Here is a 26,082-nt window from a genome sequence, read left to right as displayed (position 1 = left end):
ACAGCTAGTTTTCTTTTTTGTGTGGGTGTTAAGTGTCTGAGGCCAGAACCGAATTCGGGTCCTCGGGTCCTCCTGACTCTGGGGCCGGCGCTTTACTCACTGCACCACCTAGCGCGCTATCATTATGTTTTAATATACTTTCTGTAACAAAAAGTGCCTTGTGCCTAACAATACTTAATAAAGCTTTTGTAAACTGAAAAATCAAAGTTTGTACCACCAGTTCTTTGTAAAAAGCAGTCCCTTATTGTGTATCTCTGCTCCACTTTCTCCATCACACACATACTCACACACACCCCATACTTCCTTCTTAATTCACCTTTGGGCAAAGCTTGCAGTGGCAATATTGGAGGCATTAAGGAGAAAGGGAAGCTTTACCTTGTGGTTATTGCTGTCTCACAACAAGAGCACCAACCCCAACTCTGCTCTTGGTTTTCTGACACAATCCTTGTGATATACCAGTAGAACCTGAACCTGATCTTCTCAGAGGTAGCTAAATCTTACCTATTTTTATATATACCTGCCAATAATGCCTTCTATGTATGTGACTTGGGAGAATAATCAGAACTAGGAAGGAGACTTTTTTATTTCCTTTGTTGTCCCCTTTTGTTGTTGGTAATAGAAAAACTTACCTTTTTTTCCCCCAAAAGGACCATATACCTTTTCTTTTCTGCAGTTGGCCAAGAAAGGATTAAACTCCTAGTGAGAAGTGAGAGAAGTTCTAGTGGGAAAAAAATACATTGATTTATTTCTGGAACTCAAAGAAGAAAATAAGAGGGGTGGAGACAGCTAGGTGGCACAGTGCATAGAGCACCAACCCTGGACTGAGGAGGACCTGAGTTCAAATGTGACCTCAGACACTTAACACCTACTAGCCATGTAACCTTGGGCAAGTCACTTAACCCCAACTGCCCAACTCCCTCCAAAAAAAGGAAAAAAGCCCCCCCAAAAATTGTCTCTGTCATGACAGACTATACAGTTAATTTGCTCATGAGTCAAATTTTCTTTATTTTCAAGATACAAATATCAAACTATCAGACCATGCAGCTCTATATAATAGGTTTAGCTTATTATATAACTTGCAGCTCACTAGTTCTGTCTTAGTCAGATAGGACCCTATGTTCTAGTATTTTTCAAATCTAGCTGGCCGCAAAGGGGAACTGAATATGAGCATGCATGCAAACCCATTCAGTTCCCTTTTGCAGACCTGCTGAAAATTGTTTTTTGTTTTTTTTTACATAGCAATATTTTCTTCTTGAGTACAAAATATATTTCTACATGGATCTAAATCATTTCCTCATATAGAGAGAAAAAAAGAAATTGTGAGATAATATATATAACACTGAAATAAAGAAAAACAGTTTATCAAAAAGAGGAAGCAAAGTTATTGAGTACCAAAAAAAGGGAAAGATTAAAAAAAAAAAGAGGACTGATGCTGTAAATAGAAGGAAAAAAGACACAAGAACAGCACAGTAGCGGTGTGGGTGTGTGTGTATGTGAGAGAGAGGGAGAGAGGGAGAGAGAGAGAGAGAGAGAGAGAGAGAGAGAGAGAGAGAGAGACAGAGAGAGAGAGAGAGAGAGTGAGAGCAAGGGCACAAATGTCTGTACAGAGGAAATAAAAGGTCTAGAATAGCCGTGCTAAAGGCTATTTATTCCCCAGGGTCTTATTAGACTGCTGAGTATGCGGTGGTTTTTTTGTTTGTTTGTTTGTTTGTTTTTAGTTAAACTATAACCTATTCAACACATATTCATTAAGCCCATTATATGCAAAGTGTATATTATATACAGAGTGTACTGGGTAAGATAAAAATGAGGTAAGGCATAGAGCTAAGTGGCACTCAAATCCAGCCTCACACACTTATTAGCTATGTGATCTGGGTAAGTTATTTAACCTCTGTATGACTCAGTTCCATCTAAAAAATAGGGATAATAATATCACCTACCTCCCATGGTTCTTATGAGGATAAAATAAGATACATATAAAGTACTTTGCAAATGTTAAAGTTCTATATAAATGTTAGCTATCATCATCATTATTATTATCATCATGATATGACACCTTATAATGTATGAGAAAATTAGAAAGACACCCAGGAAAATGATATGTAGGATCTGGTGGGGGATCAAGCCCGAAGAGTACTGGAGGGCTTTCTAAAGAAGATGGCACTTGAGTTGAACTTAAAAGGATGGATAGAAATTCGGCAAGAGAAGAAAAGTAAAAAGGACATTCCATACAAAGGGAATATGAACAAAGGCATGGAGTTGGGAAAACACAGGAAACAGAATGTCCAGTTTGGCCACAGTATAGATTATTTAGAAGGGTAGGTCTGATAAAACTGATTAAAAAAAAAAAAGTAGGACAAGACTGTAGAGAATCTTTAATGTCAAACTAAGAAGTTTGAAGTTTGAAGATTTTTGAGACAAGTGATAAGATCAATATCTTGAATAATAACTTTATATGTAGTATTGCTCATATGCCATATCTGCACATGTTTAGCAGAATACTCAAGTTGGGTACAGGAGTAGAAGCAGAGGAAGAAGAATTATTTGGGTAAAAGGCAGGAAGGAGAAAGGCTGCTATAGGACCTAGACTAAGATATGGCAGGCTGTAGGCCTGTCCAGTAAGATGTTGGTGACAAAAGCTTCTCAGCACCTAAAACCAGAACTGGCCCATATTTCGATTGCCTCTGGAAAATTTATTGTACTATTTTTGTTGCAGTTTATTGTACTATTTTTTCATCTTCATCTTAAGTGACTTCTCAGAATACCTCCTTTGGAAGCTTTACTTTCCCCATTAGAATATAAGCTCCTTGAGCTTACTTTTTGTATTTATATTTTTTTATTATTTTGCATTATATATTAATATGATGCTTAGTAAGCACTTTTTATAAAACTGGGTTTTTTTGTTCGCTTATTTATATAAACTTAGTTCTGAATTTCTATTTTTTAAATGCTTATGGGACTGAATAGGGAAGAGTAAAAGAGGAAATAGTATTTCCTATTTGTATAAACCAGATGGAAATAGTGTACTTCCTTTAGACTACTTTTCCAGAAGGCAGCTACTACTCTGATAGCTACAAATTCAGAAAGGTACCCTGTCTGATAGCATTCCTAAAACTATAATTCATAAGCCCCTTCTCCTTACAATAAGTCAGTAGTCAGTATCAGCCCATGGCAAAGTGATTTACTAAGGTGGCATAGTAGGAACTGAAGCTATAAAACAGTCTGTTCAGAAACCTGAGACATACCCTGCCATAACTACACATACCACCTCTGGGAACAACAGTCTTAAACGTGGAATACAACGATAGTAAAGCACACGTGTACAGAATACATATGGCCAAGGCAGCTAACTCTTCCAGTACTACAGAGCTTTCTTTTTCTCTTGGCTCTCATCATGCAGCTTCCTTTTGGGCATAGCATCTCTACTAGGTGGGTCACTGAGCTGGGCTCTTAGGTGCTAATCCTTTTTGCAGATGGATTCTCAGTTGCTAGGTCTGATTTTCCCTTGAACCCTCTTCTCTGTTTGCCAGGAGTCACAATCCTGAAGTTGCTTCTAAAGTCGAGAGACTGCCTTTCTATGCCCGCACCTGTCTGGAGAGGCAAACTGGTCACAGTACTCTCCATCTCCTGTCTGTGCTTTTACATCTCCCCGTCTTGGAATGAGCTTCCTTCTCACCACTGCCACAGAGTTCCTCTTTTCAGCTTTGGCCTCATCTTTTGCATGAAGCCTTTTGTTGTGATTCCTCCTAGCTATTAATGCTCTCTCCTACAAACTAACTTATATTTAACTATTTTACATTTATGTACTTTGTATTTATACTCTACAAACTTATGTATTTGTTGTCTTCCCCTTTAGAATATAAGTTCCTTTGAGTAGGGATTGTTTTATTCTTTGTCTTTATATTTCCCAAAGATTTGGCACAGTGTCTAGAATTTAGTAGATGCTTAGTAATTGATTACTGATCCTTTGAGAGTGTGTGTCTTTTCTTCTTCAACTGTGACTAAGCTTCCCTCAAACCAACTTCCTCTTTCTGTGACTACATGGAGTTGAAGTCTTCTCCTACACCCCCACCCCCAGTACCTGAAAGGCATTATTTTCCTAAAATAAAATTAAAAGCATTGCAACCTTGCTTGAAAAAAAAAAATTCTTCAGACCACAGGAGTCCATTATAAGAGAAACTGTCTTATAACGCAATTTTTAATTATTTAGTAATAAGCAATATCCTTGAACAAGATGCAAAATGTATTTGTCTTTTATTGCCTTTTGTATAAACTGTTCTCTATAAGGATTTTAATAAATGTTCTTAATGCTTGCTGATTAATTGATTTTTTATTCAGTTTGAATTTTATAGTATTTTATAATATAAGTATATTATTTTAAATATGGAGTATGTGGTTTCTAGGACTGAGTATGTTTATTTTTTCTTTTAAAAGATTAATTCCTTAAATCCATAAAATGACCTATGTAAAAGAACTTGTAGGTTATGTACTTAAGCTCAATTATTTATAATTAGGTTTAAATTCTTCACAAAAATTTATAATTATTTATAGTCTTATGAAGTGTTTACAGTATGTCATGAAAATAACAAGGTTAGTTTGAGAACATAAGGGAAAATCTAAATCCTCATGTTATAGAATCATACAATCATCACAATTTCCTAAAAGTACCTTTAAAAAATTTTCTGGCAACTGCCTGTTACCTGCCAAATGAAGTCTAAAGTCCTTCACTATATGGTCAAGACCCTCCATAATTTTATCACAGCCTACTTTTATTCCCCTTTATGCACCCTTTGCTACAGACAAATTGGATTACTTGTTATTTCTGTGCATTTCTGTGGTTTCCTCTTCTCAGAATTCTCTCCTTTTTCTTAATGCTTTTTCCAAGCCCCAGGTCTGCCTGTGACTTTTTTCTACTTATTCTTCAAGTTTCAGCTCAAATAATTCTATCTAGAATTCCTTGCTTCTCCGCCTAACCACACATAATCTCTAATTTTTGTGAATTAACTTTCTACTTTCTAACTTATACTTTAATGTAATGCCTTTTATTATAGTGATTTGTATGCATGTCTTGTGAGCTCCAGTGGGGCAATGGCTATGTCCTATTCTTTCTGTCTCTGTCTTCTTTCTTCTCCTTTTCCCCTAGCTCTTAAGATACATTCAAATACTTGACAAATAAAAAAAAATAGGTTTCTTTTAGGTGACAGTTCAATGAAGTAGCCAAGCTAGAGTGCCAATAAAAATGATCTAGTTACATCTCATTTTCTTCCCTGAGTCTCTGATTTTACAGCTAATTATTTTAGAATTGTTCCCTGAACTGTATTTATTTATATTTTCTGAGATTCTGCTTAGTACTGTTCTTGACTGAGTGTGTGTGTGTATGTGTATATGAGATGAATTTCAGTGGTAAGCACTAAACTAAATATATATAGAGAGAGAATTGTGTATGTGGTTATGTGTGGTTTGTCCCTTATTCTCAAAAAGGAACATGACATCAGGGAGATGATGACATGACTTGCAGTTGACCTTGATTTGAGTGAGGGAGAGCTGTGCAAAGTCATCAGCCTCACTTTCCTCCAGAGCCATATGGGTCCAGTGGCCAGATATCAATCAGGAGGACTAGAGATGGCCCGGGATGCAAAGACTTTGGCCTTTTTAAGCTAAGGTCTTTTCAGGTTCTCACTTTGAGTGAATAGATCTCTTTAAGAAGTGAGTCAAGGGATAGCCCCTTTAATAAAAAAAATTTTTTTTAATCACCCTGGGAGGGAAGACCCTTGCAGGTTGCTGGCCAAAATAGGAAGTTACTATTTACATTCACCCTGAGCCAGGAGGAATTAAACTTCTTCAAGATTGTAGGTAGACATGGGAAAAAAGTCTATTCTATGTAATGAATAATAATAAAAAGATTTTGTAGCCTTAGCTAATGTGCCATTCATATTGAGACAAAATTCCATTACTGCGTGGTACAAGGTATTGGAATTTGTTTTAACAAAGTTTAATTTATATTGCTGATAGCATTCTGTCTGTTCCGAACAGATACAGATCTAAAAACAAGACAAATTAGCTGCCTGGAGAATCTGCTACATTTGATCATATAATCAGTATTTAGCTGAAAAAAACCTAAATGACTAATGGAATCATGGCATTTCAGACCTATAAATGTCCTTAGAAATCTTACATCGCTGTTCCATTGCTTTACAGGTGAAGAAACTAAGTCCCAGTATGGTTAATTTTCCCAGTGTTTGTTAGTAACAGGGCCAAGACTAGATAGAACTCAGCTCTAGTGACTGTCACTTTTAAAGGTAGACCTTACACCTAGTGGAGGGGAAGCAGCATCTTCAACAACATTTATTAAGCACTTATTGTGTTAAACTCTGATGGATATAAAGGTGTGTAAGAAATGATTCCTGCTCTCTAGGAGTCCACTGGCATTAGTTCTAGATGCAAAAGGGACAGTTCTTTCATTTTCAATAGAAGTCAGTGGAAACTGGGCAAGAAGTTAAAAAAAAAAAAGGCCAGCACGAGGGTTTTGCTGTTCTCCGGCTTTTTTCTGGAAAGAGTTTCAAATAGCCATCCCACCAGAAGGAAAAAAACAAAGGGAGAGCAATATGGAGCTAATATTAATAATATCTCCTTTTCTTTCATATGACTTCCGAGGTCCCTTACAACTTTTGAATTCAGTGATTTTGATTAATTTTTAACCTGCTTTAAAAAAAAACTCTCAGCTTAATAATCATCAGTAAAATATTCAGATAAACAAAATAAATGTACCTAAAATCATAAGCTCCAAGTTATTTTCAATTTATTTTTAAGTATATTTTAACAGAACATTAATAGAAATAATCCTGTTTGTTCCCATATCCCCTTCTGATATTCCTTTTCTTCTTTGTATCTTTTTTAATTCTTTCTCATTTCTTTTTATTTAGTCATAGTCAGTGTGTAAATCATTAAGGTTATTTGTTTCCTTCATCACTTCGTATAAATTTTACATTTTGTTTTCTTCATATTTATTACATCTTATGGCACAGTGATAATCCATTATGTTTATGTACTACAGTTTATTTAACTGTTCCCTAATCATTGAGCATATTGGGTTCCTTTTCTTTCCTTATCATTAAGATATAGTAGTGATATCATTTATTCCTAAGATCTTCCTCCCACAGACTCTTGAACAAGTTTATTTGATTTAGAAATCTGATTATTTTGTGTCCAGATCCATTTGTTTTTTAAATGTAGCCTGTTTTTACTATTTTCAGTTGTATCACAGAGGTTGCTTTTATGAAGTGTTTTCATATTGTTAGATAATGTGGACAAAGAGCTTTAGAATTTATTTACACTTTACATAGTCTTATTTCACCATGTAGTTGAGGAATAAATGGTATCACTGGTTTGTGTGTGTATTTAAAAAAAATTTAGCTTGCTAAGTATCAATTCATCTACCATAACCATATAATGTTTATAAAAAACTGGAAAATAACTAATTTTACTTTTTTTTAAAAAAAAGGCACATATATATGAATTTAACAAATACATGACAAAGTTTCAAATAACGACATTTCTGTCAGCCTGAAGTAATCTGACACATTTATCCCCTTTATTCTTTGTATGCTATATAAATAGATAGAAATATAGTCCAACACTAGTTTACTATTTTGGGAAACGAAAATTTTCTTCAACTTGTTATTAAGGTCATAAATTCCAACATCCTTTTGCAGCCCATTTTTACAAATATAGCAATACTTTAACACTTTTTAAAAGATCTTTAAACTAGAATATCATAGATTTAAAATCATATAGCAATGACTGACCTTTTCTTCCTCTTCAACATATTATTTAACAAGTCAAGTAAATGAAACCGTATGCTATATTTACAAGAAGAAAAATTCAGTAAATACTGTTTTGGGTTTTTTAGGTAATTCTAGAAACATGATAAACACTGAATTTGGTAGTTCTTAATACGTGTAGGACTTAACATTGTTAGTAAATGGTTTTGGTAAAAGACAATGATTCATAATTCTTCATATCACATTCATCTCAGAGTACTCTTAAATGTTGATTGAATTTAACGCTAACTGAAGTATCATGCAGGGAATGGCCTGCTCTAAATTCTGAAGTACTTTCACTTCTGCTTGATTCCCCTTGAAATCTTCTTGAAAGAAGTTGGTATATAATTTTGCGGATGTTGCTGGACATCAGAAAATACATAACCGGATCTAAGCAGCTATTAAAAGATGAGAGTACAAGCATGATCTCATTGATTTTGTGGAAAATCTCCTTCCAGTAACAAGGTGTTGTCTTTAGCTGTGATGTGATATAAATGAATCTAAAAGCATGATAAGGAACAAAACACATAGTGAAAATAATAAGCACAATAAAAGAATTCCGTGCTGTAGTATGATATTTTCCAGAATTAGGAAAATTAACTCTCCTTTTAGAAATTCTCAAAAGATAACTGGCAATCTTAACGTAGGAAAGGATTAGTAGAAGAAAAATTAACCAGAACACAATCACTATGATATAGTTAAAAATTGCTTCTCCCTTTGCATTATGCTTATCTCTATAATGGAAGCACATTGTAGAATTATGTCCTCCTTTCTTAAGTGTTGAAATGATCATAGTTAAAAATCCAGTTATAGCTACTGCCCACACTGCACAACAGATATAAATGCTTTGCTTAGTTGTTATCGCTTTATGTTGGTGGATAGACCGATTAATTTTTATGTAACGATCCAAACTGATCAAACCCAAAAGAATAATGCTGATATACATATTCATGTAGAATAGTGTTCCCACTGTCTTGCAGAGAATTACACCCAGTGTCCAGATGTTTTTGTTAACATGATACAGTATTCGGAAGGGGAGGCAAAAGATGAGTAGGAGATCTGCAATGGCTACATTAAGCAGGTAAATCTGAATAGAATTTCTTTTACGATGGATTCCCAAAAATACATAGAGAGCTATAATGTTTCCAATGAGTCCCACAATAAAAATTACAGAGTAGAAAATTGTTAAAACAGCAGACAGTAATTGTTCATTCATAGGGCAGGTGGTAGCATTTGGTGTCCCTGATAAGTCATTCTGGCATTGGCTACTTTGGTTATTCATGAAAATGTTGTCATAGGAAGAGCAAGGCAGGGAATGAGTGGAAGTTGAAGTCATTGAAACTGTGAAAGTCATTGAAACTTCTTTTCTATATGAATATGGAAAGCAAAAGATATCCAGTGTTTTTCTTGAATGAAGTTTTCATGCTTTCAGATTATGCCTGCAACAAAATGCAAGCAATAAAATCATTTAGTAATTTAAAAGCATACCTTCTATAGGCCAAAGTACAAGTTTTTTAAGTTTCATTTTCAGACCTTTTCATAAAGTTTACCTTTGATATTTTTTTTGCCCATTAGGACCATTTGTCTGTATAAGTAACATTTATTCCATCAGTAATACAATCAGGTAAATACATTCAACACATTCTATTATAACTCTTCTTCTGATGGTAGTATATTTTGTCTTAGTCGTTACTTTAAAGTGCTTAATTGAGGAAAAAATAGAGCTAGAATCAAGAAGGGCAACAGAATTGCCAAGTCTAAGTTATTTAGGTCCTAATCATTCCATGAGTGAAAAATTAGTGTAATCCACATATTGACTTAACCCTGAAGTATGGTGTGCTGCCTTTTCTTCGCTTTTTCCATTCTTATCAGGACCATGATTTACTTTTGCTCAGTGGTAAATTCCATGAATTCAGGGACATATCTTAAATATATTTGTATCTCCTTCCATCACTAGCAAAATATTGTAGTAAGTGTTAAAAGTATTAAATAAGTGATAAATAATTGATAGTTGAAGGCAGTACTTGTTGAGCACCTGAAGTGTGCTTCACAAATTATAGTGTACAGAGGGCTGGGCCTGGAGTCAGGAAGACTTGTCTTCCTGAGTTCAAATCTTGCCTCAGACACTTACTAGCTGTGTGACCCCAGACAAGTCATTTTACAGTGTTTACCTCAGTTTCCTCATCTGTTAAAATGAGCTAGAAAAGGAAATTGCAAACCACTCCAGTTTCTTTGCCCAGAAAACCCCAGACTGGGTCATGAAGAATCAAACATGATTGAAAAATGACTGAACACCAGCAACTGAGTTATATCTTGGCTAGTGAATAAAATCTTATTCCTAGATCAATCAACATGGATTTATTAAGCACTTATAATGTCTCAGGCGTTGTATCAGTTTCTGAGGATACAAAGAAAAGGGGAGAAAATAGCCTCTGTCCTTGTGGAACTCCCATTCTTATGGAGGAGGCACTATGAACATAAACATGTATGTAGAAGGTACATACAAAATATGTACAAGGTGACCTTAGATTGGAAAGGCAATAATAACTGGTGGTGAGTAAGGGAGAGATAGGGAGAGAGCCAGTGGAAAGATGAAAGATGGAGTTGTATGTATGAGGAAATAGGACAGTGTGGTTGGTATGAGTATGGGGAGTAATGAATAATAAAAGGATTACTGTCAAAAGCAGAAGAGTTTATATGTGATTTTAGAAGGGATAAGAAGCCTCTCAAGTTTACTGAATAGGAGAAGTGACACAGCTCTTCACTTTAGGTCAATCAGTTTGGTGGCTAAGTGGAAGGTGAATTAGAGAAAGGCAACACCTGAAGCAGGAGACTATTCGAAGTCTGTGGATACAACCCAGGCAAGACCAGATGTGCTGAGCTGGGGTGGTGACTGTGCAAGGGAAGACAAGGACACAGGCAGGAGTTACGTGGTAGAGAGAAAAACAGCAATATCTGCCAACTAGTAGGGTACCTAGGGTAAGTGAAGGTGAAGAGGCAGCTGAGATTGTGAGCCTGGAGTGACTAAAAGAATGGACATGGCCTTAACTATGTTAGAGAAGTTCAGAAGGGGGTTGGGTTTGGGCAAAAAGATAGTGAGATTTATTCTGGGCAGGTTTAGTAGGAGACACCTATAGAGCATGCAGTTTGAAATGTCTAATAGGCAGTCTGTAATGTGGGACTAGATCACAGAAGAAAGGAGCTTCATTTATAGATCTGGAAATCATCTGCAGAGAGATGATAATTAAATACTTGGCAGCTGATAAGATTACCAGCTGAGAGAGGACATGGAGAAAACAGAAAAAAGTCCTAAGACAGAGCCTTGGAGTATACCCAGAGGTGTGACATGGATGAACATGCAGCAAATTAGACTGAGAAAGGAGATACATCTACCTAAAAGATTATATGGAGACTAAATTTCTTGTTTTAGTATTAACAGTTTGTCACTTAAGGACTATTTCCTTAAGTATCCAATATGTACTGAGTATCTTACTGTATACTACTGTATCATATTAAATGAATCAGGCCAAAAGTAAAGAATCCAAAAGGATGAAGGAGAAACTAATTTACATATGGAGATAGAGACTAGATTTTACGTAGATTTACAGCAACAAAATTTGTATCAAATCAAACTAAATTCATAAAACAAAATAGAGAGATTTAAGAAATTAAAAATAAAAATCAGTATGGGCCTGAGGAATTGGATGGACATAAGTTGGATCCTAGAAAATCAGGGAGAGGGAGGGGGACAGTCTACCCAGATGATAGTACTCCCACCATTTAGTCATTTAAAAGATTAGTATGTGATTGAAAAAATCTACGTCAAGTGTACAGTTTCATCTCATCTAATTAATAAATTTAATTAATGAAAATTAATTTTACACATAAGTCTGGGGCTGATTATTTAGTTTATAAAAGGATTTAACATAAAATACCTTTAAATAGCCAGGCTCCCCAGGGCATTTAAAACGTGTTTTCATTTACATGAAACTTCTCAGTATGTCTTTTGCATAAGGTGAGGTGTAATTGATTTTTATAAGGTCAGTATTTTCTCTAGAAATGTCAACTTGTGTGTCATACTAATATTTTTACTTAGCTGGAAGACCTTTCATCATTTTCATCTAAGTTATCATGATATTTCCAAGAACAGACGATGCCAAAATTCTTTTTCTGAAAGGAGATTAATCTCAGTATTACAGCAATTTCCCTTTGATTGACTTCTTGCCCAGTATGCTAGATAAGCAAAACACAATAAAATATTTGTATGTTTTCAGAAATAAATATCAGAATAAAAATTCTTTTCACTAAACCCTTTTGTGCCTACTGTGTACAGTGTGTTTTTGTTGAGCATTGGGACTGTAAGACAATGCTGAGTTAAGAAAATAGTAAGCAGGCTGTTTGTCAGGAATGAAGAGAGTGTGAATGAAAAATGATAAACAATCAGGCTGCAAAGGTAGCTGAAACCATTCTCTGAAAAGGTTTGAATTCGAAAGGGAAAGGTTTATATTTTATTCTAGAAATATTAAGAAGTCATGGAAGTTTCTTGATCCAGGGAAGAGACATGTAAAGATTTAAGGAAGATTATTTTGGCAGCTGTGTGGAGGGTGGATATTGCAAAAGTCTAGTTTAGAGATAATTGGGAGTCTGAAGATTGTGGAGGAAGAAGCATTGAGATTTTAGTGATGGGGAAAAGAAAGAAGAGTTCAGAATGATTCCAAGATTACACACTGCAATTTTTAGTTTATTATTATTATTTATTAAATATGTTATTTAGTTTATTAAACTTCACTCTTTGCCAGATACCATGTAGCACTGGTAATGTCGCAACAAGAACAGAACAATCCTTACCTTGAAGGAGTTTATGTTATATACTAGAGGAAGGGGGATAACATATACAGATAAGAAAATACAAAATATAGGAATGTGGACTGGATCTGTAATTTCATTGATATTAGGAACTTTTAGATGAGAAAATACCCTCTACCAATGCAACTCAACACCTTGTATTCAATTTATAACCTTAAACAGGAAGTATGTGTCAGAGGGAGGACTTGAATATTGGTCTTTGCTCTAAAATCTGCTCTCTTTTAGTCTTTCCATACTGTGTATCTCCATTATGGTTTACTTGTGGTCTGACCCATTAAAATGTAAACTCCTTCAGACCAGGAACTATATTTTTGTGCTTCTTTGTATTCCTAGCAAGTACTTGTACTTGTGCCTGCATCATAAGCATTTAATAAATGCTTGTTTGTTTCCTTCCTTCTAGTCTCACAAAAACAAAACAAAGGAAGGGAAAATATCAGAGAGATTTAGGAGAAGGGGTTGGTTGACATGTTACAGACAGGTCAAAAATAATAGGACTGAGACTAGTTAAAAGTGTATAAGATTCCATAGTTAAGACTTCATTAATCATTTAGAAAACATTCATCAGGAAGTTCAACACATCCATTTAAACCCATTTCCAGTGCTTATTTTTGAGGTTAGGAGACTTTTTAGCTAATAAACGCTCACATAAACTATTTAACATGAAACCATTTCCTTGCCTTCCTCACCAGGAGCTAAGGAAAGACACATTGGTTTGAAAAGAAGTCTTAACAGCAGATATTTGTTATTGTCATTTATTCCAGTTTTAAAGTTTTCACAATTGATTCTTAAAAATAAATTGGTGCATAGTCGACTCATATTCATGCATATAGTTAGAACTATGACTGGTAGCCATGCATGTGTTATATAACTGAAGACGATTAATAATCAGCACATTAGTAGATTATGTATATATTGACATTTTCTTTTTTTATAAATTTGGTGAGGTGGGGTGTGGAAGAAACTGAACTGTTAGCACTTGGGGATTTTAGAATGCTTTTTTTGGAGGGGTGGGGGACAGGACAGGTTGAGCTCCTGATAGAGATAGTTTAAACATTTTAGTTGAGAACAAAGATATCAGAACTATCTGCTAATTTTATGACTGTTAATACATAATAACTGACATGTGCAGCTACTATACTTGGGTATTATTTTGTTGTTTTTCTATCGTGCATTTTATGTAGAGGCCCACTAATTTGTTATCAAAAATGAGATAAAGACAATCAAAGAAAACTTAATTATAATTCTATGTGTGTGTGAGAGAGAGGGAGACAGAGAGAAAATATTTCATTTTTACAATGTTACTGAAGAATTGGCACATTTCTGTAGAGGCTCTATTACCCTTTCAAAAAGAACAGTTAGATTAGGTGATCTCTAAAATTACATAGTATCCAGGTTTAACTTCTTAGGAAATTGTAGTGTTATATATTCATACAGCTTTTCCCAAACACAAAGGATTAAAAATAAAAGCAAACAAACATAATGCTCATTCTGTTTTAATGTAAAATATCAGGTGGTCTGGACAGTGTAGGTGTCTAAAATTATATATAGCCTTATAGCTATAGCCTTAGACCTGGACAGTATAGATGTCTATAGTTTTATATATAGCCTTATAGCTATAGCCTTCGACCAATAGACATTTTCAAAATGCAGTTTCTGTAGATTTATGGAAACACTGTATGTAATAAGGATGATTACAGTTCATATTAATACATGAGGACATATGTATGCCTTTTGTGGTAATAATAGAAGACATTTCCAAAATAGATTTTAGCTTTAACTTGGGAATCATACAATTTTAGAGATGAAAGATACTTTTGAGGTTATCTAGTTCAATGCTTTCATTTTGCAGATGAGAAAACTGGAGCCCAGAGACTCTCATGTAAATTGAAAGGCTAAAGATTTAAACAATACCATACCTCCCTCCTACTGTACCACCCAGGATAACTTGATAATGATTGATCATTGAAGCTACCCTCTTCATAAAAGTCTATTGCTTTGAATAAAATAAAAATATATTCAGTATTTTTCAAACTGCGCTATATAAACAATGTTACCATTTTTATAGTATTAATCTCAAGGTTTGATGCCTTGAATTTCCTAATATTCTTAACATAACTATAGATTAAAATGGGCATAATTTACATTTTTGTATTTTAAAGTAGAGGTAAAATTTAACCAAATTAGCATCTATATCTAAAGCTAAAATGTTATCATAGGAAAGTAGCATCACCATGAATTAAATGCAGTTTTTATCATTAGTTTAAAAAAAAAACTTGCATGAAAATCTTTCATTTATCTAAAATCAAAGGGAAATACTCACAGTTTAGTCATTTCTAGCAATCCTCCAATACTGACAGGAGTTAAACCAAATGCTTTCTTAGCTAAAGTGGTTTGAACTTCCTTTAGAGCTATTTAACTTTTTGTGTTCCTCCTTCCGTTGGTGAAGCAATTGGTCAGGTTTGCGTGTGATTTTTTTTTTTTAAGGGTTCTTTGATGAACAAACCTGGGACTTAGAAGTTTGTTTTGCTGGACCATAAAAGAAAATGTTTTTGTTTTATAGATGTGCTCCTAATTTGTATAATTATATACTTATATACCTAGTTCTTAAACATGTCAGTTTTGTCAAATACTGCCCTTTTTGGGGAGTGGAAATTTATTCATTAAAAATCTTAGAATCATAGGGTTGGTAGAGACCTTAATGGGTGTTTCTGTCCCCCTTTAAACAGTATCACACTTAATCTATCCCAGTGTTAAAGGGTATTCCAGAGTTTCCCTCTTTCTTCCATGCTAGTATTTCTTGATTATCTTTATGCATAATTTAAATACCTCATTGCAATAGAACTTTTTCTTCTTTTCTGTTGTCATTGTAGATGAAGAATAGCTAGCTATTGTTGCTTAAATTGGGTGTTATCACCTTGGAACTTTTTTTTTCCAGGTAAAATAATCTTTAATTCATTTTAATTATTTCTGTGGCTTTTATATGACACTCTTAGTGGTTTCCAGAGTTTTGTACTTTATATATAAATATAAAAATAAAAAACTAAAAATTCTCTTTGTTAACTTCAAAGCTTAACTTGCAAATTTACAACTCTTACTTTTTCCTATCACATAGCCACAAAGAGTTGGCTATGCTGATCTTACTAGTATATTGTTTACAAAATTACATATAAATGACTAGGTAATAATTACATACTTTGATAGATCTGTGACCTTATAAATATGAGTATTCCTTTTAGTGATGCAAATTACAAACTATCCGTGTCCTCTTATCCTGGCTGACTTATCCATGCCCTCTTACACATTTTCCATAGCAGGTCTACCCAGCATGCTCACCCCACTCCCCTCTCAGTTGTATAGATAACAGTGGAGAATATGGGTTGTACATCACATATTTCTTGCTCTCACAACATCAGTTTTATTTTCTCATCATGTAAGATCTCTGTATAATTCTGAGGTAGCAGTCATCATAGCAGGCATTTAAAAAGCTTACCAGGAGACCCAACTATGCAGAGTCACCTTGAAGACTTATCAGACGAGAAATGAAAAAAATAAGTTAGATCTTATTTTCTAAAAAATAAAATCTTATTTTTTACTTTTCAAAAGCTATTTTTATTATTTTTTAAATAACTATCACCAGTTTTTCCTAGTGTATAAGCTAAATTTCTTCTAAAATTTTTAGATCATCGCTTTTTAACATAATGCTTCTATTCTGTTTCCTCATCTTCACTTACCTTCCAACTTCTCAGGATTCTGACAGTGGCTTTGTAGTAGTAATGCTAATTTTTGTGTGGTTTTTAGATGGGAGTCATCAGTCTTTCAGTAAAATTAGTCTTTTTCAGGCCTCAGAGACTTGCTAGCTTTGTGCCCCTGTACCAGTCACTGAACCTATCAGTCAGTAAACACTTATTAAGTACTTAATATGCTAAGCAATATGCTAAGCATTAGTTCTGAGTGCTTAATCCCTGTCTCAGTTTCCCCAACTGTAAAATGACTAAAAGATTAATACTTTCCTCCTAGTGTTGTTGTGAGAATCAGATGAGATATTTGTAAAGTGCTTTACACAACGCCTAGCACAGAGTAAGCCCTTAATAAATACTTGTTCCTTTTCTTCCAGCTTAGCTTTGTTTCTAGTCTACTTAAACTGCCCCTGTCTTTTGTTTTTCTCCCCTCACTTTTCTTTGCTTTCTCTCAGTCTCTCTTCCTTCCCCTCATATCTTTCATTAGGACTTCCTAGCCTCTGATAGGGATAATCACTACAAATGAATGAATGAATTAGAAAGTGCTCTCATGGGCCAAGCACTTGCTGGCCTTATGACACATAATGTTAATTTGTTGATTCTCTGGTTTATTTTATTTATTTACATGCTTTAATGTCATATCTGGAAAGTGCTTAGCACAGAACTTGGACCATAGTAAGCACAGTTATTTATTAAGTACCTCCTATGGCCCAGATTTTGTGCTAAGTGTGTTACAGATATCACATACTTTCTAGAGGAAATATATCTGGAAGAAAAAGATGCAACAGAATATCTGACCTTGCCTCTCTCTACTCACATTCTCTTGGCACAACAGTAATAATGGCTGTCATTTATAAGGTTTGCAAAACGCTTTACATATTTTATCTCATTTATCTTCACAACAGCCCTGTGAAATTGGTGCTATTATTACCATTTTACAGATGAGGAATCTGGGAGCAGAGAGAGGTTAAGTGTCTTGCCCAGCCCTCTCCCAGATCTCTCTGATTAGAGGGTACCCACTACACTGCCCAGCTGTCATGACGCTACCTGCAGCTGCACTCCGTCTTCCAGTACTAGAATGGCTGGTCCCTACAACACCAGCCAATAAAAATCCTGCTCTCCTTTTCTTTAGGTGCTGCTGATAGGCTTGGTGAGAGAGGGGGGCTGATGTACTTCTTAAAGGCAGTAGCTAATGCTTTCCAACAAGGAAAGAAAAGAACCACTTTACTTTCTGCCTTCTACCCTTCCCCAATTTTTAGGGGAGAAAAGAAGAATTAAGATAGAATTAGAAAATAGGAAATGAACTCATTATCCTATTTGGTTTTATCCATTTCTGGTGTTAATCTTTCTGTTACTGGTAGCAGGGTGGTGCAATTAAAGGAGCACAGGACCTGGAGTCAGGAAGACCTGAGTTCAGGACTAGCCTTAGACACTTAGTAGCTTAGTGACCTTGAAAAGTCACTTAATCTTTGTGTGCCTCAGTTTTCTCAAAAATAAAATGGGGCTTAATAATAACACCTACCTCCCAAGTGTTGTGGGGAGGAGCAAATGAGATAAATTCGCCCTGAGCATAATTCCTGGAACATAGTAGTTGCCTAATAAATCCTTCCTTCCTTCCTTCCGTCCTGCCATCTTGCCATCATTCTTTCCTTCCTATAAACAGAGAAATAGGTGAGCCAGGCATTTGAGAAAAAAGAGATTTATAAATTGAGGTGATGCTACCTCCTAAGAGTGTTAAAAGCACAAAATACAATGATGTTTGTAAAGTGCTATGCAAATGTTAGCTATTATTATTGTTGTGATTATTATATAATAAAAAGCTAATGTTTCCTTTATCCTTCTCATTCCTATTGAGTCTGAAGAATGTTTCCTTTTTTGTCATTTGCATATTACCTTTTTTTTTTCCTTCTGTGTGGGGTGCAGAGACCCTGACCCAAATTGACTACTCAGAGACCTCTCAAAGTGAAGGTAGTTTTATTAGAATCTTGCGAGAAGCAGGCGGTCCAGTCTCTGGTACAGCACCGAGAGAGAGGAGGCTGAGGTACAGAAGCAGAAACTGGGTTAAATAAGCAAGGGTTATGTGCCCTCCCAAACATTAACCTAATTATTACTAATGAGGCTCTAATTTTGTTAGATAACATACATAATACATGAGGTCCACTACACAAGCGCAGTGACAACCTCAGAATACTGAACCCCCTTCAGTCCAACCTAGATGTGTCCTTATCTGGGCCTGAGTGTCCCAAGGCCTCTGTCTACTTTCTGATTGGTCAAATCCACCTGCTGCTGCCAACATTACTTCATTTTTGTTATTATCTAGGAGTTCTCTGGGAACTCAAACTTCTTCCCAAGGCTACTGTCTGGTACTTTTTATCAGTAGTCTTGTTTCAGCAATTCTTGCAATTCTATAGAAACTTAACCCTTTGCTACCTCTCAAATACCATTCCTTTCCCCAAACTAAAAACACTTCTAATTTGGTCTCAATAGTTAATCTAATCAGTTGTATTAATACTTAGTAGCTCTTACATTACCTTGAAATACACAGTGACTTACATATGTGTGTGTGTGTGTGTGTGTGTGTGTGTAAGCAATATTGAACTTAGTTACAAAATATAAGGAAGTAATAAGAACGTATATATGATGTTCAGAATGGGGAAACTTCACTGCAAGTCATCCCTCACAATGCCCCCCTCTTCTTTTATACCTTTGAAGTTTCCCCACTTTTCTTAATTCTAATTCCCATCGTTGCATTAACAACATATAAGGGGGCAGTGCCCTTTATAAGTGCAGATACAGAGATTCAAAAGAAAACAAAAATAAACAATTGTCCCTTCAAAAGTCTCTTTTCACACTGTTGTCTGGCAGGCGTATACCATCTGATGGGAGTCCTGGTTGTTTTCCATCCATCCATCCCTCAGCATCGCATTCCAAGCTCTTTCTCTTCTTCCTTCTTTCATTCATTTACCTACAAAAGGAACCTTGGAACCAATTTAAATTACCCGTCATTTATTACCTTATTATTCTTACAAAATTAAAATTGGAGTCTTGGTCAATTGTCATGATCACACATTAAAACTAATTTCTTATATTTTTGCATTAATCCATTATTAATTCCTCCACCAGGAAGATGAGATTTCACTAAGGGATTCACATTATACTAACAATTACAACAATTAAAATATTTACTAAGTAGTCCAGAAACTGTTCTACTTTTAATATTAACTAATTAAGAGAAAGCTGAGACAAGTGTGATGCTAACTAAATAACAGAATAATATTCCCACAAATCCTTGACCTACTTGTCCTCACATTATTACAAAGAACTAAAGGACCCTGACTTATACAGGAATACCTATGCCAAATCCTAAGCCTGATAGCTTTATCTTATAGTAACTTAAGATGTTCCAGAATGAAGTATTTAATAGATTTGTTGTTGCGTTTTCAAAACTTTTGATTATTGAAACTTGCCACCAAGAATAGGGACAAAACTGTAATGAGGGAACCATTTTCCCAACTTCAGAATGTCAATTTCAGGCAAAATGTATACCAGGCTGCAATCTGCATTGACCCAAGCTCAGAGTCTGCCAGGTGTCACTGGGAGGGTCAAGTCAGGAGAATCCTACCTCAGCTCATGCGAAACAATCATTCTCCCAACCTTCCATACCCATACTTCAGAGGGCTTCCATACCTGTACCTCATAGCGTCTGGCATCATGGATCGGTGGCTCAAATAGCTTGGATAGCCTTTCTTAATATCCATACCTGGAATTAGACTCAGAGGAATAGTCAGTTAACAGTCCCATCAAATCTTAAATAACAAGCTCCAAAAATCCGTTTAAGATATGATTATAATCTCACATTGGTTAAGGAACATCTCTAAAGCGAGCCTCAAATAACCTGTATTCATTTCTGTATTTATTCTTGTTGATAAAAATCAGATCTCCCATCAGGATTATAAATTATTGCTCTAATATATTTGTATAAATTTATTTCCCAAGCTTCCCTATCTTCTTGTAACTATGCTTATTTTGAGCTCACACTAAAATTTCTTTTCTCTCAACTAAAGGTATGTCTGATTTAATCCCAATAATTAATTCAGTCAATTGCATTAATACCCAATTATACTTTGAAATACACCGGGACCCCATTCCACACATATACACAGATATAACTTTTCTACAGTAATTTTATAATCCCAATTTCAGTCCATGGGATAGTGATTCAGTATTGCATTTGTATCCTTATTTCCTTTTCTTCTCAAATATGATTGAGCTAGTAATTATAAAATCAAGTTACAAATCTTTCTGCCTTCCATGTTTCTAATAAAACCTTTATTTATCCTTCCAAATCTCTCAAATCCATTATCCAGATTATTCAGCTTTCCTTTCACAAATTTTTTTTTAAACTCATCCTGGTAAAACCAATTGTTAGGGATTCTTTTTAATCTTTTGTACATAGACTTTGCTGCTTCTCGGTAAATCAAGTTTATTGTTTAGGAGCTTCATAACTAAAACAAGCTTGTTTTCCCAGGCTGAATGACCTTGCCTAATAGAGATAATTTCTAGGGACTTTGGCAGTTTTACAACATCATACAGTAGGGGCGGCTAGGTGGTGCAGTGAGTAAAGTGCCAGTCCCAGAGTCAGGAGGACCCAAGTTCGGTTCTGGCCTTAGACACTTTTCACAATATCCCACAGTTTTATCAAATCATTCTGATTATAAGCAATTCACCACAGGGAAAATTTCTCTACCTCCTGTCCCTCTCTCCCTGCTTCCTTTCCCAGGACTAATAAGATTGCTTCCCCATCCTGGATTATAAACTTTTCCTTGTCTCTCTCATCTTGTTCTCAGTCTTTCCCATAAAACCTCTGAAACTACTTTGTTATTTTGGAACCCATAACCACCACTCTCCAAATCCTGGGGTATGTCTATCCTAGCTTTTCTGCCAGGAGACTCACACTGCTTTCTTAATACCTTTTTGTTTACTTCCTTGCATATAAGACACTTCACAGATTTGTTTAGCAACTATACATATATATACACATTTTTTTTTTCTTCAAAGCTAGGACATACATTACTCATACTCCCCAGTGGACTCCTTGATGTAAAAATCGACAGAATTTCCCTCATGATTTGTTAATTAACCATTTCTCTCCCATCAAGCAATAACCAATGGTCTTGCTCAGTTTCAATCTTCCCAAACTTAATTAAATTTTCCTTTTCGGCTTCTATGAACACAAGTATTGCTTTTGTCTTAGGGACTTGGGGATTCAACACATACATCTTCATAGATTCTATGGACAGGGCAGCCTCCTTAACTTTCTTGTCTGCTAATCTGTTCCCCATCATCTCATACCAAAGATCTTATAAAACATTTCTTCATAAGAATATTTCCCTTTTTCAAAACTGTTTATCCTGATATCATTAACTACTATACAATTCCTAAATTCTCTGGTCATAAAATCTTTCCGAAATAATTAACAAAATTTACACAAAGAGGTTTCACAGGTCTTTTCTTCACATAATTACCAATAATTACCTTTCACAAGCATACTTTTGTAAATACTTTATTAATGCAATAACACCAAATAGTTTGGTTAACAATCTTACAAGTTTAAACAGTCTTAACTGAAACTTCCTTTTAATAACAACTGTTTACCAGTAACAATATCATAAATAATTTCATTCTGGAATCTCACATAGATGGTGAATGTGGTGATCCATAAACCTTCAGATTAACATAAATACATCCTTAGATGAAGCAAGCTTGAAAACCACATCCCTATATTTTTCTTTCCCCCTTTTTTTCCCCAGGTTTCTCATTTGCCTAATAAGAATTCTACAAAATACCTTTCCAGTTCACTGTACAGAGAATTTTTCATTTCATCATTAGTAATGTGGAAACTATAACTTTAAATCACTGTATATTTCCAGAATAGCCAAAAAGTTAAATAAACCATCAGCTATCATAGTAAATATTAGCAGTATTATTATTACCTGTTTGTATCCCAAATGTAACAGCTTTAAATTATCAGATTTTATAACATAAAAAAACCCAATTCACATGAAATAAACATTATAAGATAGGGTTAACAGAATTGATAAAGTAACATAGCTGGTTTTACACAACTTTTTTTTTTCCTCCATCTTTCAGTTTCAACAAAATTCAGATTTAAAACTGCTTTATCTAACACCATTTCTGGCTCACAGTGGTCATTCAACTTGTACAGTATTTAGAGATTTAGAGATACCATAATAATACAATGACATGACATTAATTGCGTTTCCAAATCATCACATACAAAAATTATTGATAGAAAATTAGCCTTACCAAGTGCAGAGGCTTTTCTCCTCTCCCCACAGTTGCAGAGCCTGGTTGTGGACTTGGGGTTAGAGAGGGTAATCTGCATTCCTAGAGATGTGGGCTTCAGGGTACCCGGGGGCCCAGGGCTGTTGCCAGTAGGGCCCCTCCATATAGCTTTCAAGTGGGGGAGGGTAACTCAAATTCCCTACTGTTCTTCAGCACTCTCCTTAATCTCATCTGGTGGGAGAGGCTTTAACACAATCTGCTCAAATGTTTTTAGCTGTTCTAACTTTTACTCCCATAAATTTCACTTATGTGTCCACTCCTTAGAAACTTCTTGGAAAATGAAAGCTTTGAATCTGCCAGTGGAGTGAGTGGGACCCTGGTGTCCCCTTCTGTACTGGAGAGCTCAAAGCTTCACCTCTGAGGTCTCTTTTACAGATGTATGTATTTTCTTAATTTGCCTCAATGCCAAATACTAGTTATCTTTAGCATTGAATCAGGACTAACACTTCAAAAATGACCAGAATGTATTCAGTTTCCTTTCGGTTGCATTCTGATACACAAAACTTTCCTCTTTTAGACAAGGCAGGAAATAGTTAGAAGTTCATCTGCCTGCCTCTCTGATCTGAGGGGAGAAGATTCCCTCCCTTTCTTATTGCCTTCTCCTCACTCCACCTGGTCAGGGTGGAATGAAGAGGAGGAGCAAAACTTTTTAAAAAATCTTAAAACTTCTGTTCACACTTTTCAATAGCAAATAAGTTATACCTATCTTAACTTCCTACCCATGTTCCTTTCTTTGCTACATGCTTAAACTTTCTTACCTGATACTTCTTCTACACTCTTTGACTTGCATTTACCATCATATAACCTAAACAAGACAATATTTTCCTCTTTTTCTCTCCCTCTCCAGCCTGCATTCAGCAGCAGGGAAAGGAAGGAGGAGGGAAAGAGAGAACAGCATTCCAAAGAAATGTCCAGCAGTCCAGCTGCAGTTTAAACCTTACGGGGTGTTAGATTTTTTACTATTTTACTCATTCACACAGCCACACAAAAACAGAACAGATAAGAGAAACTGACAGGAAGGTTCCAAAAGCTCACAGAGGATTGTCAGAAATCCTCGGCACAAATCACATATTTGCTTGGCCTCCAGATAGATGCTAATGGATGCCAGGTAAGACTTGCTTTAAGATAACCTAGGCACAAATCCTCAGGTGTAGGGAGAAACTGGCCCATCCTTTCTTCCTGCTCTTGAATATACAGAGGCTATTACACAGAAGCACAAAGAATGAATAAACAAGCCAGTTTCACTTGATCATTTTTTTTTTATCCTTCCCTTTATATTTTGGCAGCTCATCCCAATTCTGTAACCTATTTCCCAAGGAACATTGCTCTGAATTTTGGGGGCTTGGACTGCGTTTTCCCCATAATTTAATGAGGACCACTCTTAGACTCCTCTGTATCCCAAATTATTTCAACAGGGGTTGCCCTCCTGCATTCTCAAAGAGTCCTTTCCCCTGGGGCCATTTGCAGTCCATTTCAACGCACAATTTCATGTGAGAGGCTCTTCCTCTTAGGTCTCCTTCAACCCAGCCAATTGGCCCCCAGACTCATCTTGAGTGCTTTCCTTTGGGCTACATGCGCATAGGTTCTCCTGACTGTGAGCTCAATCTCAACCTCTGTACACGGAGCTTCAGATCCGTTACTTTCGTCTTCTCCTTCATTGTGGTTCTCCGCTTTGGGCACTTAGCTCGGCAGGGAGGAGAAACACCACCCTACTCCTGAGACTACAGGAACAAAATGTCCCACGGGTGCCTACCTCTAAATGGGGGTGGTGGTCATTCCCCACCGAGATCCCGGGACACGAGTCCCCAAAACTGTGTGGGGTGCAGAGACCCTGACCCAAATTGACTACTCAGAGACCTCTCAAAGTGAAGGTAGTTTTATTAGAATCTCGCGAGAAGTGGGCGATGCAGTCTCTGGTATGGCACCGAGAGAGAGGTGGCCGAGGTACAAAAGCAGAAATTGGGTTAAATAAGCAAGGGTTATGTGCCCTCCCAAACATTAACCTAATTATTACTAATGAGGCTCTAATTTTGTTAGATAACATACATAATACATGAGGTCCACTACACAAGCGCCCTAACAACCTCAGAATACTGAACCCCCTTCAGTCCAACCTAGATGTGGCCTTATCTTGGCCTGAGTGTCCCAAGGCTGCTGTCTGCTTTCTGATTGGTCAAATCCACCTGCTGCTGCCAACATTACTTCATTTTTGTTATTATCTAGGAGTTCTCTGGGAACTCAGACTTCTTCCCAAGGCTACTGTCTGGTACTTTTTATCAGTAGTCTTGTTTCAGCAATTCTTGCAGTTCTATAGAAACTTAACCCTTTGCTATCTCTCAACTACCATTCCTTTCCCCAAACTAAAAACACTTCTAATTTGGTCTCAATAGTTAATCCAATCAATTGTATTAATACTCAGTAGCTCTTACATTACCTTGAAATATACAATGACATATATATATATATATATACACACACACACACACACACATATATGTGGAACCAATATTGAACTTAGTTACAAAATATAAGGAAGTAATAAGAACATATATAGGATGTTCAGAATGGGGAAACTTCACTGCAAGTCATTCCTCACACTTCTTTGACTTCTCAGGCTTTACCCTTTTCTTTTGTTTCTGTTCCTTTTTAGAAATTTGTTACAGCTTCTACTTTGGCATTCCTTTTTATGTTTCAGTAACTTGTTCAATTACTGTTTTGTCAATAAGACTTCCTTTTGTCTTTGCCACTTATATAAATCTAAGTAGCTATAGAGGATATTCCCTATAAAATGTGGAATTAATGCTATAATGTAAGGATTATAGTATACTAGCTAAGTATATTACCAGTCAAACCTAAATTTATTGACTAGTCTAGTTGATTATTTAAAAATCTTTATATTATATTGCATTATGTACATATATACGTTATATATGTATGTGATCATACCTCTGTACTAAAGTTTAATGTTATATGCTTGAGGGAAGAATGAGAAGCAGCCACTTTTATCTTCCCAGAATGAAGGGACATTTTTATAAAATTGGGCCACCAAAAATGACTCCTTTATACCAGAAAATGATGGAATTTCAAGGAATATTTTGACTGGAAAAATGAAGCATATTATTCTTTTAAAATCCTAGAATATCACCCAAGGGAGAGAGTGCTGAGTGGAAAGGGAGAAAAGTTGACTGCCTTTCATGAATGTCTGTGATTTCAAATTAGTTACACAGTAATCCTAACATTGGGAGCAGAGAATTCCTGAAGAATCTGGCCTATGACAGGCAAGTCCTTGGAAA

At 35.6% G+C, this 26,082-nt stretch overlaps 2 protein-coding genes across 13 annotated transcripts in view; one reads left to right on the top strand and one right to left on the bottom strand.

Annotated features, from left to right (window-relative positions):
- The window catches only part of CASK (calcium/calmodulin dependent serine protein kinase), a 490,128-nt gene that overhangs the window by 293,079 nt on the left and 170,967 nt on the right, over positions 1–26,082 (top strand). The window lies entirely within an intron of this gene.
- Positions 6,781–15,075, bottom strand: GPR34 (G protein-coupled receptor 34). The gene is made up of 2 exons (XM_069065731.1): positions 15,007–15,075; positions 6,781–9,259 (listed from the first exon to the last, which is right to left on the bottom strand). Exon 2 carries the CDS (start codon positions 9,172–9,174, stop codon positions 8,032–8,034), a length of 1,143 nt encoding a protein of 380 aa, XP_068921832.1. The 5' UTR covers positions 9,175–9,259; positions 15,007–15,075; the 3' UTR covers positions 6,781–8,031.

Source organism: Petaurus breviceps, unplaced genomic scaffold (genome assembly GCF_028583685.1).
Source record: "Petaurus breviceps papuanus isolate PSGF00001 unplaced genomic scaffold, PetGlider_PUasm1.0 90700, whole genome shotgun sequence".
NCBI classification, from domain to species: domain Eukaryota; kingdom Metazoa; phylum Chordata; class Mammalia; order Diprotodontia; family Petauridae; genus Petaurus; species Petaurus breviceps.
This window is presented reverse-complemented; position numbering and strand designations above follow the sequence as displayed.